General features: G+C 43.9%; 1 protein-coding gene across 1 annotated transcript in view; it reads left to right on the top strand.

The window, feature by feature from the left end:
• The window catches only part of LOC144128951 (xylosyl- and glucuronyltransferase LARGE2s-like), a 32,190-nt gene extending 17,379 nt beyond the window's left edge, over window positions 1-14,811 (top strand). The window contains exons 15-17 of the mRNA XM_077662780.1: window positions 1,228-1,334; window positions 1,411-1,576; window positions 5,352-14,811. Coding sequence (XP_077518906.1) covers window positions 1,228-1,334; window positions 1,411-1,576; window positions 5,352-5,579 — 501 coding nt within the window. The 3' untranslated portion in view covers window positions 5,580-14,811. The remainder of the gene's footprint in view (window positions 1-1,227; window positions 1,335-1,410; window positions 1,577-5,351) is intronic.
• The last annotated feature ends 2,824 nt before the right edge of the window (window positions 14,812-17,635 follow it).

Raw genomic sequence — 17,635 nt, 5'->3', positions numbered from 1 at the left:
TCTTGTTAATTCCGTTGAGTGGCCTTTCTACAGAAATAGGCGTGTGAAGGACTTTCTCGAGCGCTTGTCACTTTCCCCCCTAAGGGAACGAAAAGTCTCGGTACAGTAAAACCTCATTGGCACATTCCCGGTTCATACGATTTTCCTGTATTTACGCTGAAGATCACAGGCATTAAAAATGTCCTATAGAGTTGCACTACTTTTCTCTCTATTAACATGTTGCTGGACAACACAATTTTCCAGCTACTACGTTTAAAATTCGACAAATTCTGGTTGTATAATACGTTTAGCGACTCATTGCAGTTGTGCAAACATACAAATTGGCTGAATGGTAGCACGCAACATGAAAAGCTGAATCGCAGCAGGAGGGCCTATTTGTTCCTCTCTTCTTTCACTCCCTCCTTTATTCCTTCCCTTACAGCGCAGTTCAGGTGTCCAAAGATATATGAGACAGATACTGCGCCATTTCCTTTCCCCAAAAACCAATTATTATTATTATTATTATTATTAGCAGCTGTAAGCCGCCGTGTTAGCTTTTCTGCAGTGCCAAGGTGTAAAGGGGTGAAGCACAACTAATAATAATAAAAAAACACTAACATTAGTGGGCCTTTCCTGCGGGATATTGACATGTAGAGAAACGCAGCAGCTTCTTCGCAGTGCCTAGGGGAAAGGGGGGCAGAGTATCCGAGAACTTCAACGGTGCGCTTATATACGAGTAGGCCAAGTCCGAGGAACGCAGCATGAAAAGCAAAGACGCTGCAAGAGTTGGCCGCCACGGTGGCTTTCCCACAAGGTATGGGTGCAAGGGGGGGCGAAGCATTCAGTTATGACTAGCGAGAGATTTTGGCTACCGTACATACTTTTGCCATTGCCACTGATGGACCAGATCTGTTGCGAAGTTCCTTTCATGCGATGCACAAATGCGGACAGAAGTCTGCGAGCAATAGAAAGGAACTGTTCAGAGCTTGCGCCAAGAAATGCTTATCGACATTTTTGTGAAATTATCACTAAATGCTTTTGTACTTCATTCAACAGTTACACTTTGGAAAATTGGCCAATTTGGATCATACCTTTTTTTGGATAATATGTTATTTCCACATTGTGTAAAAAAATGTATCAATGAGATTTTGCTATAAAAGCGACATGCTTTTACACATTGTCCAGGGCATACCTTTTTGTTTTGTTATTGTGGACCACGAAGTGCCATTCTTGCTCTTTTTCCTGCAGGCGCTGATAGTGCCTGCATTTGAGACTCAGAGGTACCGGCTGAGTTTCCCAAAGACCAAGGCCGAACTGCTTTCCATGTTGGACATGGGGACGCTTTTCACCTTCAGGCAAGCCTTCTCTCTTATTAATGCTCAGTGCGTAGCTTTGCTGACTGAGCCTGACATTCTCGTCAAAAAATCGCAGGTACCATGTGTGGCAGAAAGGCCATGCGCCGACCAACTATGCTAAGTGGCGGACGGCTACAACGCCTTACGTGGTGAATTGGGAGTCTAACTTCGAGCCCTACGTGGTCGTCAAGCGAGATGTGCCCGAATATGACAAGCGCTTTGTTGGCTTTGGCTGGAACAAGGTACCAACCTTTTCTTGCTCAGTCGTGTCGCAGTCACTTCTACACTGATAGGAGGCAAATTCGGTTGCCTTTGGGTATGCTAGTTTGTCGTTCATTAGTAATTACATACACCAATTTTGTTCTGCCCCTTTTAAATATTGAAAGTATGTCAAAGAAGTATTTTTTAATGGCTTTTCTGTATTGCTAACTGTAGCATGTAACAAATTAATTAATCAAGTTACAAGGTGAATGAATATATGTAATAGTAAACTCCTGATTTTGTCCAGTTGCATAAGGAAGGAATACAAGCCTTGGCTTCTAAAAAAACTTCAGTTCATGGGTCCACCTATAGCCACTGAAGTGACTCAGTGGCTTCAGCATTCAGCTGCTGATTCGAAGGTCGCGGGTTTGACCCCGGCCACGGCGGCCATGTTTCAATGGAGGCAAAAGCAAAAATGCCCGTGCGCTGTCTAATGTCAGTTCGCAGTAAAGAACCTCAGGTGGACTAAATTGGATTCCCTAGCCCTCCACTATAGCATCTGTCATAGCCCATCAGATGCTTTGGATGTTGACACCCCCCCAACCCCTCATAGAAAACCATTTCCTTGAATAGATATTAGTAGTACAGTAGGCCCATTAATTCAGACCTCAAGAGCGGGGGGGGGGGGGGGGGGGGCACGGGTGGCAGTGGCCCCCTAATAGACATGGGGAAGGGAGGTGCTGATTTTGTACCATATTGTTCTCTGCTATTTAGAAGACATGAGCAGGCACTACCATGAACTTTGCCACCCCTTATGGAGGGACTCGTGCGTGCCCATGATTAAAGGACCAGAGTTCTTAATATAATAGCATTAGAGCTGTTGTCACACCAAAACCCCTCTTGTCAGATGTCAGAAAATTCCCCGATTGGTCTCGACAGCAGTGATGTTATAGGTGTCACATGATCTCCAAGGTTCAATCATAGTGCGTCGCCAAATATGAAAATCCAGTAGCTGGGAGGCTGCGATGGTATCCACATCGCTGCCAGAGAGGGCAAGCGCAGAAGGGGACGTCAGAGTGTCAGATGGACGAATGACGTAATGAAATAAATAAATACATAAAACACTTTATGGCCATGAGCAGGATTTGGGCCCACGGCGGTGCGAACAGATCAGCTTCACTGGCCACTGCATTAGACCACTTCGCCATCGCCATACCCGAACATCCCTCGTGTTTGACTACAGTCTCTTGCATTTGCTTTGGATGCCATCGTCTTTATCATCTTCCATTGATGCACAATGGATCCAGAACACACCGCTATCACGTTACCCTCTTAAGGTGGCTTAGGTGACCCTATAATTTTTTGTTTGAATTATCAGAAGTGCACCTTAATTTGATCTAAGACTAGATGCAATTTACTTTTTGAATATCTGTGCATACAGATAGCATTTCGGAACGATTTTTGTATGGAAACATGGCTAAAGGCACTAACACATGATAAAATTTGAGTGAAAAGCACTGATATGTTTACTCACCCAGCAGTCTCCAACTGGCTATGTGGTTTAGAAAGAATTTATCAGTTGTGCACTGGGTTCCCAATAGAGTAAAAGTATGTTAATTAGGACTTAAAGGGTATCTGAAGGTTGAATGAGCAAATGGCTGCAAATAAAAAGAAACTGTTTCCCACTACAGCGAATTTAACTAATGAAAAAAATAGACAGCAGCAGTCTGCTTTTGAGTGGAAACTACATGGCATGGCTACTTTTCGCAATTTTGTCATGCTGTGTTGCGTGCCCACTGTCGCGAATATCAGAGCAGAACTGCTACAGAATGGTAAGGCCTCCTGCAGCCTCCTTCACAGGTGCGGTGTGGTAGCAGTGGAGCCTCCACACAAGTGGCAGCATCCATGTAAAGAGGCCTTGCCACACAAGCAACGAGCAGCTCGTGATGAGTGTGCATTTTCAGTGCACAAGACCATGCAGACAGAAGCGAGGGGAATGCACATTTTCGCCGGAATGGCAAGACGCCTTTTAAAAAGGAAAAGAGATCAGTGACGTGCCAATCAGCGTCGGAAACAGTGCACAACTGGGCTCGCTGATCCGCTGCCAATAGCCGCTCTTGCTGCGGGCTTGTAATGAAATTAGCAAACAAAACTGCGTGGTGATGGGCGGCTCCTATCGTTTGGAGTGCTAATCAGACCTCGACAGGGCCCCCCTCTACAAATTTTCAGCTCACGCAATGCCGCAAACTTGATGTATCCGAGCTTGCCCATTGATCTTTCGTATGCCAGGAGTGTTGGAGCAAAACAAAATGTTTGAATAGTGTGAAACCGCAGCACGAATGAAGTGGCCTTAAAATGCTTTGAAAACACACGTGGTGAGCCCAGATTTTGAAAGTTGTTTGAATTAATCGATAATGCAAATGATGAGTTTGAATTATCATGAGTCTTTTCCGACTCTTCTGACTTGTTGCGAACTTGGAAAGGGAAACGAATGCCTTAAATTCAAGCACAGAATATCAAACTGTCTTCAGATTTATAAGGTGTTTATGCTATGCTATGATTTCCTAAACTTGTTTATTTTTCCTGTCTAATTTTTTTTTTTGCTGTTGTTTCACTGCATAATAAGTCAATAATGTAGAAACTGAGCATTTTTGTTTTTCATATAGCCTTAGTAATTACACCTGTATCTTTTTTCTTCGTAGTGCTAGTTTTGCCGATGTCATTGGCAGTGTGTTGGCTGCAGTATTTTGAAAAAATCTTGCTCAGCACCTTGCCATTTTAACACGATAGCGTTAAAGGCCTCGTTCCGCAGAAAATCTAGTGTCGGCGTTGTGAGTGAAAAATAACGAGCATGACTCTGGCAGGTGGTGCCCAGAAAGTAACCTAGGAGGGTATGTGGGCCATCTAGGTCACGTGACCTTGTGGCGTCATTACAACCTACCCACCGGACAGTGTGCAAACTGGTCACCATGGCAGGTGGTAGTTTAATTAATGATTGGTCACTCGGGAAGAGCAGCCCGGGCCGGGCCCTCCGCTGGGAGTACATACTACTGCAGGGCAGTGGTGCATTGACTAACAGGTGCGCCACTAAGCCAGGAGGAGTATAAGGACTCCCAGAGGTCACTGAATATAAAGTAGAAAATGACCTTCTGCATATACGGGAGTTAACCCATTATGCTATCGCTTCATACCCATAAGGCGGAGCTTAAGTGCCCCCTCCTATTTTTATTTTGTGGCAGTAAGTTCTTGCATAATTAATGTTATGTTGTAGCTTACTGCTTCATCTTTAACCAGAACTTTTACTGTGCATGCATAAGCTAAAATTTTGGAGTCATTTCTTTGGATAAAGGAAGGCTCGTCACATTGTACTTTTGATATGTGTTGTCTACACAAACGTACTGAATCTGACAAGCTGTACAGCAGTTAATGTTTGGGTGATGCGCAGATGCTTGGTGTTGCTTGAGTGCACTACACTGCAAAAATGCATTTGTTGTTTCAGCCAAAATGTTGCATGGATTCTGAAGTTCGTAAGGTGGCGTTTTGGTGCTGAGGCATGAAGGTGGTGTGGAGCACATGTAACTATGCCCCAACTGCTTCAGCATGTCTCTTTTCAGAGCGGCAGTGCACCTTTCGCTCACTTGGTGTCAGTGCGTGAGCCTCCGTTGGTAGCAATCTCTTATGGAACTTTATCTGGTTATCTGTGCTTGCCCATGCAGCTGTGCCAAGAGAGGGCTGTTCCCTCCCCTATATTTTAGCTCCACACTTCTCTGCATACGTTCCACTCAACCATTGCTGCTACTGCTGCTGCTGCTGCAGGTGTCACACATCATGGAGCTGCACGCCCAAGGCTATGAGTTTGTGGTGCTGCCCAACGGTTTCATGGTGCACATGCCACACGCACCGTCTCTAGACATTGCCCGCTTCCGGTCGAGCAGCCAGTACCGCAAGTGCCTCTCCCTTCTGAAGAGCGAGTTTGCCAGGGACCTCTCGCTGCGCTATGGGCGCACTTTTTCGGCCGCCCCCGACCGCCGTCGGCGCAGGTGATCGCCTGCCTTCTGCTGCTGCTGCTATGCCATGGCCAGGTGCCTCCCACTGTCTTTCCAACAGCCGGTCACCACAAGTTGGTGCCGCTGGCCGTCTCTTTGTGGAAGCTGCTGGCTTTGTTCGGTAAGGGCACACAAGAGAGTAATGATCGTGCATTTCAGCGAGGGTGTCACATGGTCAGTTTTAGTGATCATCAGGCAGCATAGTCTATGAACTCATTGAGGCTTGTTCGAGCTTGAAAGAAGTTGCATTTATGGCGCAGTGTCAGTTTGTTGTGTCTCCTGCAGTAAATTACTCATGCCATGCTGTAGTGACGTTCGATTATTTTTATGCAATAGCATTAAAGCCCCATGGTGCCAAAATACGTCGTCGGTCATATAGTTCGCCCATTGGCTGAATCGGAGTGACATCCAGATCGAAAATGATGTCACTTCTAGTAAAGGTATCAGCAACTGCTAATGCTATCGCGTAATACGCATAATGGCATTAGATGTCTCTCTGAATTCTTTTTGTGTGGGATTTGAACATTCCTCCACAAGTTCAGCGGATGTGAAATTAAAAGGCCCCTGAGGGCGCCTGTGAAACGCCGACTTCTTGTACATTCTGCAGACAATTTATTTTTTTGCCAGTGTGCGCAGGAGTGCTTTAAATTTTCAACCTCGTCTTCACAGTTGGAAAGCTTGTCCGTAGATGCATTGCATGCCATAACATATGAAAGATGGCTTGTAGATTTGATAGCGGATAGCAGCTTATTTCTTCATAAACAGACTAAAAGCTCTCTTCAGTGAGTCTCCAAATTGTTGTGTGTTCTTGGTTCCATTACTGCGACAGCTAGTGGATGCGGTTGTCTGCTCATTTAGCACAGGGGCATGTAGGTGGTCATGAAGAGGCCTCACTTACAAAAAAGCCGAGGAAGTACTGTCATGCATTATGGAGTATGACATACTCCCTGTGCTGAAGAAGAGGCTTTTCTTCTGTGGTTGGTTCATGCTTGGGTGCCCTTATCCAACTAGCCCAGTACTGTATATGTGCTGTATCGTCCCTTGCATGTGATGACAGCTTCTTTGGTTTGTGTGAATGTATAGTGTGAGCTTGGCTTCATGTGCAATGATGACAGTGTTGCTTGAAGAACAAACAGCTGTGTTTCCCTTTATGTCTTTGTCATCGCTTACCTTTATGCTATCACGTTCAACACACTCCTTCTCTTGGAAGTTTGTCATTTATTGAATCAGTGCTAACATTGGCCACCAGAAGGTGACGAGGTAATGAGTACCAAATCCACACCAGTTTCTTAGGTCATGATTAAATGCATGCACAATGCACATGAGTCGCGTCAAGGCGGGATTCTTTTTTCTTTCACATTTGTGTTAGGGGAGGAAGTTGTGATCTCGAGAATGGATCGGATTAAAATAATTAATTGTATTTGATGTAATTAATGAAATATTAAATGACTTGTACACAGCCCACATTCCAGTGGCAAGTTGAAACTAGCATTGTTAGCTAGCAGACTTTTTTTTTTTTTTTTCCAAGCAGCAGGTCTTTCTTCAAGTCAAGATCTTCTTTTAGCTTTCTCATATACTAATACATATCAATAAACATGTAGCACTCATGTTTGAGTAAGCTTAGAATTCACATTTACAGCTGCTGTCACAGCTTTGCTTAATCATGTAGGTTTTTTGCTATTCTACAAATCCAAAAGATCAGCACGCAATACATACGGGCAATCTTTCTTCAGATGTATCCTGGTAAAAAAAAAATGTTGACGTTGAGACTGATTTTTTTAATGATTTTTTTGGTCCAGTTTCTGTGCATAAATTGATACCGTCCACTAAGCATTACTGGCAAACGAAACTTAGAATGAATTCTAATATAATTTTAAATATCTTGTTAGAAGTGCAGCTTCTCAGCATGGTCATTAATAGGATCAGTTGGGATTAACTCATAGACAGCACATGTTTGCAAGCTTTTGTGACCTTCGGCAGTGGACGCTGGTGTGCAATGTAGTCTGCCCTTGTTAGGTCCGCTTGGATGCCAGTACATCCATGGCATCCTCCAGGCCATATACACTTGAAACAGGAACTGGCTGAAATAAATAGCAATGCAATTAATTATTCCTTGCTATATATTGCAATTAAAGTTTAATACTATGATAGCAAAGCAACGTGCAGCAGAGCAATGTTTATTTGCAAAGCAAGCTTTCTCCAAGCCCGCACTCATGTTGTGTGACGGTATCTTTTTATTTTACTGCTGTCTCAACTGTTAGGACACTACACAATGTGATCATCTGTGCAGCTACATTCAAAAAAAGCCATGCATATGCAATTTGGGACTATGGCTAAGGTTTCCACCATGGTCGGAGCTGTGACAGGCTTTCCGTGGCCACATCTGGCAGTCAGCAGGCTAGCTTATTCAGCAGGGTTCATAGCATACATTTAAGCACACAAGCTGGAAGGCTTACTTCTTTGTACACCTTGATTTCAGAGGTTGCCATACCAGTCCTTTCAAAGACAAGTGTTGTGCTGCGTAAATGGATTATGAAAAAAATTAACTAGGACTTTTAATTAGGCCTCATTTACAGGGTGCGTCCAAGTTTATCTGGGCTTGCAAATGGCTGTGACATTCCGCGTAATTATGTTAACAAGCCTATAAGCCTGATTCACTATAGCTTTGGACCACGCTGTTATTGCACCTGCACAACTTAATTTAGTAGGCATTGCTAAGGGAACTATGTACTATGTAATAAGGGAACCATGTATGTCGCTTTCAAAATGTGAGGCTTATGTCCTATTCCCACAAGTGTACCAATATGGCACCTGCGACATCATTCATTGTAGCTACGCGTTGTTGTGTTGTTATCTTTTGGGAAAACGGGCATGTTCTGCTGCATTGGTTACCTAATTTTCTACTATCATGGCTTTATGTGAAATGGTCAGCCCTAAAAGCATGGTGAAACGAAGCTCCACCTTGAACTGTGTCATCATTGCATGCTGATAGCACTACTGATAAGCTGTTTTTGATATGAAGCAAATAAGAGTAGTCTGTGGTTTGTGATGGTGAATGTCTTGGCTGTTGGTGGGAGCAAAAGGAGGACGAAAGTAGTTGGGAACATCAGATGTTCGGGCTTTCATGGTTGTTTAAGCAGTGTTGAATGCTGGCGACTAGTAATGTAGTTGTGTGGAACCGACTAACCAGTGATTGTATCAGTATCGTTCTTTTTCATTTTGGTGGACCACTTTTCTTTGCATTTTATTATGTCCACAGCACAGGACAATAACTGCAACTTGATGGTTGCCATGTTTTAGATCAATGCAGCCGCACAAGATATATACTTATTTCAAATACCACGACTGGCAACGACTTCATGGCAAGAACAAGCTTTTGTTTTCGCTCTTCATTCGGTGCGTGTTGAGCTGTCTGTCCACATTAACGGTGTTCATCGAAAAATATCTGCACATACCAATTCTGAATTTTTTCTCTGCCTTGCCAAATGGAGCTTTTACACAAGATCCGCAAACGAAAAACATTTTTACTGACAGTGGAGCACAGCACCGTCCCATTGCAAGAATTTTTGGTCTGCGACGCAGGCATGGGTTACGGCCTTTTTTTGTTGTCTGTGGAAAGCTTTTAAGGTGTCATTACACTTGTGCAGAAAGCATATGACACAATCCACAAATATACATTCGTGATCAATACGATACGCAGTCGGATGATAGACGTCATTCAGAGAGTTTTTTTTTCCTTGTAGTAATAAAGTTTATGTGTTGCGCAGCACCTAAGAGGTATCACCCCCTTCAAGTAATGTTCAGATAAACTTGTATAATTTGTACACACCTCAGGGCTACACTGTTTGGCAGACTTGGATCAAGCACATCTTGCACACTGCAAGTTGTGTTTGTAATGACTGAAATCAGTTTGGCCGGGACAGTGGAACAGATTTGGTCGTGCAACAGCATGCTCACACCATGGTGCGATAGAAGGGAGAACCGTAGTCTGCATTGTGGTTACAATGTGCATTTGTCAAAACTTTTCTCTTTACACTTGTTCTTTTAGAGGCACTATGGATATGCTTATTGTGCTCCTGCATCGTTTATTACTGTAATGTTTTGCTCGTTATAGTTCCTATGATTTTAGTCCTTGTTTCAACGTACTTAGGAGAGCCTCCGTAATGAGTGCTGACTTGTGAGAACACGTCCCAAGTAAATGGGCTCGTAATTCATACCGAGTACTCATAATTGACCTACAGCCTTTCATTTCTTTTTTACTAAAACTCAGAGAGGTGTACATTAACGAGCTTAATGCGGCTTCAGCAGTGAAGTGGTACACTAGAGATGAAGTCAGACAAAACTTGCTGTTGGGCGAGTTGATGTGGTCTGACTGGGTAGAGCAGCACAGCAACAAGAGCACAAAGAAGGCATCTAAGCGTTCTTACTTAAAAGCACTAAAAATACTAACATGGACTGCTGACTTTTAATTTAAAAGTCTGCACACCATTTCGTGCGTTCCTTGTGCTTTGGAAGCTAGCATGTCATGTGTTACATATTGGCGCTCCGAAGGACAGAAGCAAATTTGCAAGTTGTCTAGCCACACTATGTGTAGTGATGTGTTCTTGTCTTGTATACAACGCAGACTTTGTGCACATCTGTGCAGTAATGCAAGTCAAGAACACTTTGTGCTGTCGGCCTGTGGAGCTGCATTGTTCTGCCTAGTCTCTTAACAAAAACTGTGCTGATATATCACCGAGATATGGGCATTTTGCTTTGTGATGTTAATGTACTGTATTTTCAAGGCCGAGAGTTTGACGGCTACCAATCTGGTCTGGAATAGACATGAAGATGAAAACGCAGAAACACCGACCATTGAAAAGAAATAAATGCTTGACGGTTCGGATCCCATACGGGAGCCTTAATTGTGCACACTGAGGTAGTGATGCAAATGGGCACGTAATTTACGCTTCAATGACATAGGCAATGAATACCAGTGTACAGAAGGCCGTCATCTCTGCAATAAAGCTCATGAGTTGCATTTTTCTGCAGTGATCGGTGTTTCTTGTTTTCATCTTCATGCTAAATTTTTGCTCACTATTGGCGAGTATGTTTGTATGTTCTCATTAGATTTGCACCTGTGCCATTTCAACTTGTAAGGCAGTAAGCTATTGATGGAGCGCATTAAGTTATGTATACCTGCAAAATGCAGCTATATGACCAAGGCTTAAATTGACTCATACAACACTCGGGATATAAAAGACAAGCCTCTGGTATTGCAGCTGATGTCTTTTAGCATAATGTCGTCAGCCGCAACTGATTCTTGCACTTTAAGACAAAAGCTTTCATTTGTGGTCTATGAACACGGGGGCACCATTTCAAAGCATTGCGTAGTGTTTTAAGTTGAACGTAAAGTAGCACTTGTTGCATAATGCTTTTTCCTTCGCAGATTAGTGGAATCAAGGCAGATTCAAATTATGCTATTTGTTGAGATGATGGTATTAGAAGGAAGTGTTTTTATTAAAAGCTACACAGTTTCAGTTTGTCAACAGCAAATTTACCTGCAAGAATGACATGGGTTGCACCTCTAGTACATAGAGCACCAGCTATGCTGGTAACAGCTACTTTAATGCACTGCTTTATTCGCCTCTCTTGACACTGAGTTTTTTGGGGGGAAAATGTGTTGGCAGAGATCATTTTTAGTGTATCTCAGGAAACTATTGTGTTCTAAGAGGTGTTGTGCTCAGTGTAGTCCAAAGTGTCTGAGACAAAATTTTTATTATTCTAATGCTCCTAAATTAAAAATGCTGCTGCTTCTGAATTGAAAACATCACTACATTTCTGTGGAGCACTGTGCAAGAAAGAAACTAAAGAGGGGGGGGGGGGGGGGGGGGGGGGGATTATTGCACCGTGTGGCTTGTGCGCACCATTGCCTGTGCTTTTTGCTGTGCCAAAATACATGCTGTATTCATATATGCCGGTTGCCAGTGCCTAGTAAGGAGACTATATGCGCATTTTTGTGGCTGTAAGTTTGACTCTAGCATAGTTAGGCAGAGAAGCTTGATGCACCCTACAGTATTGGCTCTGTGTTTCACTGCTGTAGATTGCAGTGGAATCATCGCCACTATTGCAAGTGACCTGGGTCGCAAACAAAAGACCGGCTGAAACAGGTTGGTACTTGAATGGTTGCTTCTGTGTCAAAGCGTTCATTGTGTTCTTACTGTACATGCATTACTGACATGGTTTTATCATGGCACCATTTTCTTGTGTGGAAAGAATTGCACAGGTGCCAAAGCAAGCATTTCGCTGCATAGGTTTACATCATTTGTACATGTAGAGAATTCATGTTGGTTGTTGGTTGCTTTTAAAACATGTTAGTACACTGCAGTGACAACACATGGTCAGGAGAGTACACTAGTTGTAGGGAATCTTCTCTTAGCCTGTACATACAATGCATTGCCATCATTTTATTTGAAGACTTGCTCTGAGCATGACACAGTGGACAGGACTGGGCAGGCAGTGAGCTTTGGCTCGGCATTGCTGTTTCCGCACAGGGACTGACTCTTGTATGAGTACAGTATTTGCTCATTGTACATGCAACGCATCGTTTTGACTAAATTAGGAAGCAGTTAAGCTATCAAGCCATTTTTTAAGCAAGTAGTCGTTACAGATGCTTAAAACTTCATGGAGTTTCTAAGACCGGTGGTGAAATGAGTGTCTGCTTGAAAGTGTGTGCAGGAACATCAATGCCTCTGTCTGTTTTTAGTTCTGGTAAACTTTGCATCGCTTTTTCTCGCTATGCCAATAAGATTGGCCTAGAAATAGTCTGGCTAAACAATGTTGTTTTGTTGGAGTTGTTTTTGGTCAGTTTTTATATTTTTGTGGCACTATGAGTGCATTTTTGCATGTTTAGTAATTATAGATTCCATTTGCACTCTTATTTATTGAGAACAATCAAGAGGTTATGCTTGTTACACTTTTCTTATTGAAGTGGCATAAGTTTATTATGTCTTTTTTTTTCTTTTCTTTTTACTCTGTGGCCCTACCTTGTGCATTTATTTCTTTTTGTCATATCACTTTATTTGTTGAGCCAACAGTATTTTATGTACTTATAACATCTCCATTTTCGAGTACTTTGCTGGATATTATTGCTTTGCATGTGCACTACTCTGATGAGGAGGTTGCCCCAATTGAATGCTTATTTGAATGTGAAAAAAGTCACAGGGCCTTATGCAGTAAAACCAACTGCTTGTTGCTGACAGCATATCCTTATCACAATGTTTTTAATGCTAATTTAATTCAGCAGTTTATGAAAATTAATTGGCCAACTATTTAATTGACTTAACAATTACGATGTCATGAGCACATTGTGGGGAACAGTGAAAAACACTTGAGTACAGAGTTTTGTAACGCTAAGAAACCGGAAGCGGGCAGAGTGGGTGAGGGAACAAATGCGGGTTAATGACGTCCTAGTCGAAATCAAGAGGAAGAAATGGGCTTGGGCAGGGCATGTAATGCGAAGGCAAGATCACCGCTGGTCCTGAAGGGCAACGGAGTGGATTCCAAGAGAAGGCAAGCGTGGCAGGGGGCGGCAGAAGGTTCGGTGGGCCGTATAAGATTAGGAAGTTTGCAGGGATAGGGTGGGCGCAGCTGGCAAAGGACAGGGTTAACTGGAGAGACATGGGAGAGGCCTCTGCCCTGCAGTGGGCGTAGTCAGGCTGATGATAGTGATGATGATGACAGAGTTTTGGTAAAGTCAAGTTTCACGCAGTTATTTTTAGCCAGTAAAGAAATGCTGCACATAAGAAACATACTACATAACAAATACGGCATGAAAATTCATCCTTTTGCCATGGAAGCCAGAGTCTCAAGTGAATGAATTCAATGGTTTTCTGTATTTACTAAAGAGAAGAGCCAGATTGGACCTTTTCTTTTTTTCCAGAAGAAGCACTTAATCATGACGATTCTCAGTGCTTCCTTATTCACATCGCAACCAATAAAAAGTTAACTAATATTTTCTGTTGAATGATAGGTTAGGCACTTTCAGGTACGCATGACTAGGATGCTCTTTTACTTTCAGCAAACAGTCGGTTTTGTTCACGTAGAGCTTTCAGCTCGTTCTATGTTCATCTGAGCACTCAGTTGGGACAACCTGCATGTGCATGTCTTATCCTTTCCATTCTGTTCACTTTCCAATGCCATGTATTCTTTCTCAGCTCAGGATCCATTACTTTTGACCAGTCTTAATATTTACTCTAATCTAACAGAGCGTTCTTATATTATTTTGCTCAAAAACTACTTCTGCTGAAGTTTACACATTTTGCGGCACAAATTTCTCCTTCTTTTTTATGCATTTCAAATAGCGCACATTTTTGGTTCTTTGATGTGCTTGCATGTTTATTACATTCAAGCGGTGGTAAAAATTTTATATGGGTATTTTTCCATTGCCATTTTTCTAACGCTCATCCTTTCGTTTGTTATATAGGGGCAGTAGTAATGCCTGCCTGTCAGATGTTGCTTTTTATGTAGCACCGTGGACATTGAGGAGCATGGGATAGTTTGCATGACTATTGTGGCGATATCAGCAGCCCATCTACTCCAAAATGTTAGTAACAAATTGCTAGCGTATGTTGTACTTTGGTGTTGAAAGCTGTTGAAACAACTCCACTCACTGCAGTGCTATGTTTTTATGACAGCACAAAATAAATCTCTTGTGAGCAGTTGTTACTAATTAAAGTTGCAGCCATTGTTGGTATGCGACTTGCATTTCTACTGCCACAGCAATTGCAAGTAGCCTATTTTAATTGGCACTGTGTTTTCTAGATCACTGTATTTTTCCTACATTCCATAAATGACAGAAAAAGAATGTTAAAATGAAGTAGTACTTGTAGTTGCTTGTAGATGCTTGAGCACACAAGGCTTTACACTTGCACAACACGTCCTCATGATAATACATGCGGAGCAGTGCGTGCAAATCATTTCCAAATTCACTATTCCTTCTCATTCTAGTCCGCTTGTTTTACCAACGCAATGCTCTACGGCTATGCCTCGCCATCCACATGTTCCTGTGTTTTGCTCTTTGTGTGTCCTTCAGGCTTTTTGTGATTGCCGGAAAAGACTCATGGTCTTACTTGTGTTCATGTCTGTCACATATTTACCGCTAGCGATTGTATAGTCGTTTATAAGTAGTAGGCACAAGGTGCTTTCTTATACTGAAGAAATAAAAAATAAAGTGTTATGATGGAACTGAATATGGTTCTTTAGCAGTGTCATCTCTCACTTCTCTGAAAACTTATGAACCCTAGAATGTTTTTCTTGGCTCACCCCCCACTACCCTCGACCCACCTCCTCTCACCCACACTCTCCAGGAAAGTCCTTTCGCGTGTGTGCAGCCTTGGTGTAGAGTAAAAGCACCTCAGTATAGTAAAAGCATCAAAGTAATCATAGAGGGTAGATCCAACAGTGTTCACAGAATTATAGCTAGATATTTGATCGTGCCGTATTAACGCAATAGCGTTTGGAACCTGTGTCACAGAACATCGGGCGTCGCCGTCGTCAGTGTCGCTGACCGTGAGCGAAGGATCCACGAAAAATTGGCAGTGGCTTAACTTGGCTAACCCTGGAATTCAGCGAAAAGCAAGCAAGCTTGCTAAGCGTCTAAGGCTCGTCTATGGCAGCTCTGCTACACGCTCGCGACAGCCATTCTACATATACCCACACGACCAAGTAGCTATGACGTGGTATCACTTGGTCTTACGACACCTCGACCGGATGTCATAACGTGGCTTCACATCACCCCATTGGATGTTGTTAAGGTGAAAAGTCACCTAAAGGTCATGGGTCAAGGGTTTGACACCATAACTGTACCACATATGGTCATACATGGCAAACGTGGTTGGGCTGAAGGTCGTTCAAGGTCATTCTCCGGCCTACGCGACGACAGGTTTACATAGCGTAGTTCATGAAGCTTTTCGCTTCAAAAATCCCCAGACAAGCAACCTAGAAGGCGGGCGGACCACCTAGGTCACGCGACCTTAGGTTGTCATCACAACCTGCCCACCGGATTTTGAGCAAACTGCCCACCAAAGCAGGTGGCAGTTAAATTTATGATTGGCAGCTCAGGAAGAGCAACCTGGGTCGCTCGACGCCCACCAATGGCAGCACCTGCTATGACAGCTTAGGCAGTGGTGCATCGCTCCCATGGATCTATGACTGCAAAGTAGAGGATGACAAAAGGTGCCCGTGCAATGTCAGTGCAGGTTAAAGATCCCCAGGTGGTCGAAATTACTCCAGAGCCCTCCACTATGACACACCTTCTTTCACTCCCTCCTCTATTCCTTCCCATACCGCATTTGGGTTTCCACCAAGATGAGACCTCATTTCCTTTCCTCAAAACCAATTTTCAACGCTAAGGCCCTCCTGTGCTGTGGGAAAGATCCCCAGGTGGTCGAAATTATTCTGGAGCCCTCCACTACTGCCCTCCACTATGGCACTTCTTTATTTTTTCACTCCCTCCGTTATCTCTTTCCTTACGGCGCGGTTCAGGTGTCCGCCCATATATGAGACAGATACTGCACCTTTTCCTTTCCCCAAAAAAACAATTATTATTCTGCATCACATCATGACCCGCCCCAGTGGCTCAGTGGTTAGGGCGCTCGGCTACTGATCCGGAGTACCCGGGTTCGAACTGGCGGCCGCGTTTCAATTCAGGCGAAACGCTAAGGCGACCGTGTGCCGAGGATGTCGGTGCACGTTCAAGATCCCGAGGTGGTCGAAATAATTCCGGAGCCTTCCACTGCTTTATCTCTTCCCTTCTCTCAGTCCCTCTTTTATCCCTTCCCTTACGGCGCGGTTCAATTGTGCGCCGAGATGTGAGACAGATAAGGCGCCATTTCCTTTCCCCCAAAACCAATTTTCGATGCCATGTCTGTGTGATGCCCCGCCGCGGTGGCTCAGTGGTTAGGGCGCTCGACTACTGATCCGGAGTTCCCGGGTTTGAACCCGACCGCGGCGGCTGCGTTTTTATGGAGGAAAAACGCTAAGGCGCCCGTGTGCTGTGCGATGTCAGTGCACGTTAAAGATCCCCAAATGGTCGAAATTATTCTGGAGCCCTCCACTACGGCACCTCTTCTTTCTTTCTTCTTTCACTCCCTCCTTTATCCCTTTCCTTACGGCGCGGTTCAGGTGTCCAACGATATATGAGACAGATATTGCGCCATTTCCTTTCCCCCAAAAACCAATTATTATTATTATTGCCATGTCTGCGAACCAAAATGGCGTCCTTGGCAAATCCGCCCATGTGCTGAGCGACGTCAGAGTGTGTTAAAGATCCACAGGTGATCGAAATTGTTCTGGAGCCCTCCACTACGGCACCTCTTCATTTCTTCTTTCACTGCCTTCTTTATCACTTGCCTTACGGCGCGGTTCAGGTGTCCACCGAGATGTGATAGATACTGCGCCATTTTCTTCCCTGCTTCAAGGCTTTCAATGGGCGCTGATTGCTGCCGTCAGCTCCTGTTGTATAAGCTGAAGTTAGTCAAGACGTCATTTTTTCGCATGAAATTATTTGAAAGCCGAGGGGGCAATAACTGGGCCCTGGCGTCCTCATGTGTGGACACGTTTCTATAAGCTTTCGTGCATGCCCGTAGTGCTGCTATTCTTTTTCGGTTGCATGGCTGGCAAAGAAGCTAAATAAGCACATAAAAATTTCAGGATTTCACTTGCAAATTCAAATGAAATCCTGAAATTTTTATGTGCTTATTTAGCTTCTTTGCCAGCCATGTAACCGAAAAAAAAAAGGATTTCACTTGCAAATTCAGGTCTTTACCCGCCGCGGTGGCTCGGTGGTTAGGGCGCTCGACTACTGATCCGGAGTTCCCGGGTTCGAACCCGACCGCGGCGGCTCCGTTTTTATGGAGGAAAAACGCTAAGGCGCCCGTGTGCTGTGCGATATGTCAGTGCACGTTAGAGATCCCCAGGTGGTCGAAATTATCCCGGAGCCCTCCACTACGGCACCTCCTTTTTCCTTTCTTCTTTCACTCCCTCCCTTCTCTTACGGCGCGGTTCAGGTGTCCA

The sequence above is a fragment of the Amblyomma americanum genome, chromosome 4 (genome assembly GCF_052857255.1).
Source record: "Amblyomma americanum isolate KBUSLIRL-KWMA chromosome 4, ASM5285725v1, whole genome shotgun sequence".
NCBI classification, from domain to species: Eukaryota; Metazoa; Arthropoda; class Arachnida; order Ixodida; family Ixodidae; genus Amblyomma; species Amblyomma americanum.
The sequence above is the reverse complement of the archived record's forward strand: the minus strand, read 5'-3'. Positions and strand labels throughout refer to the sequence as shown.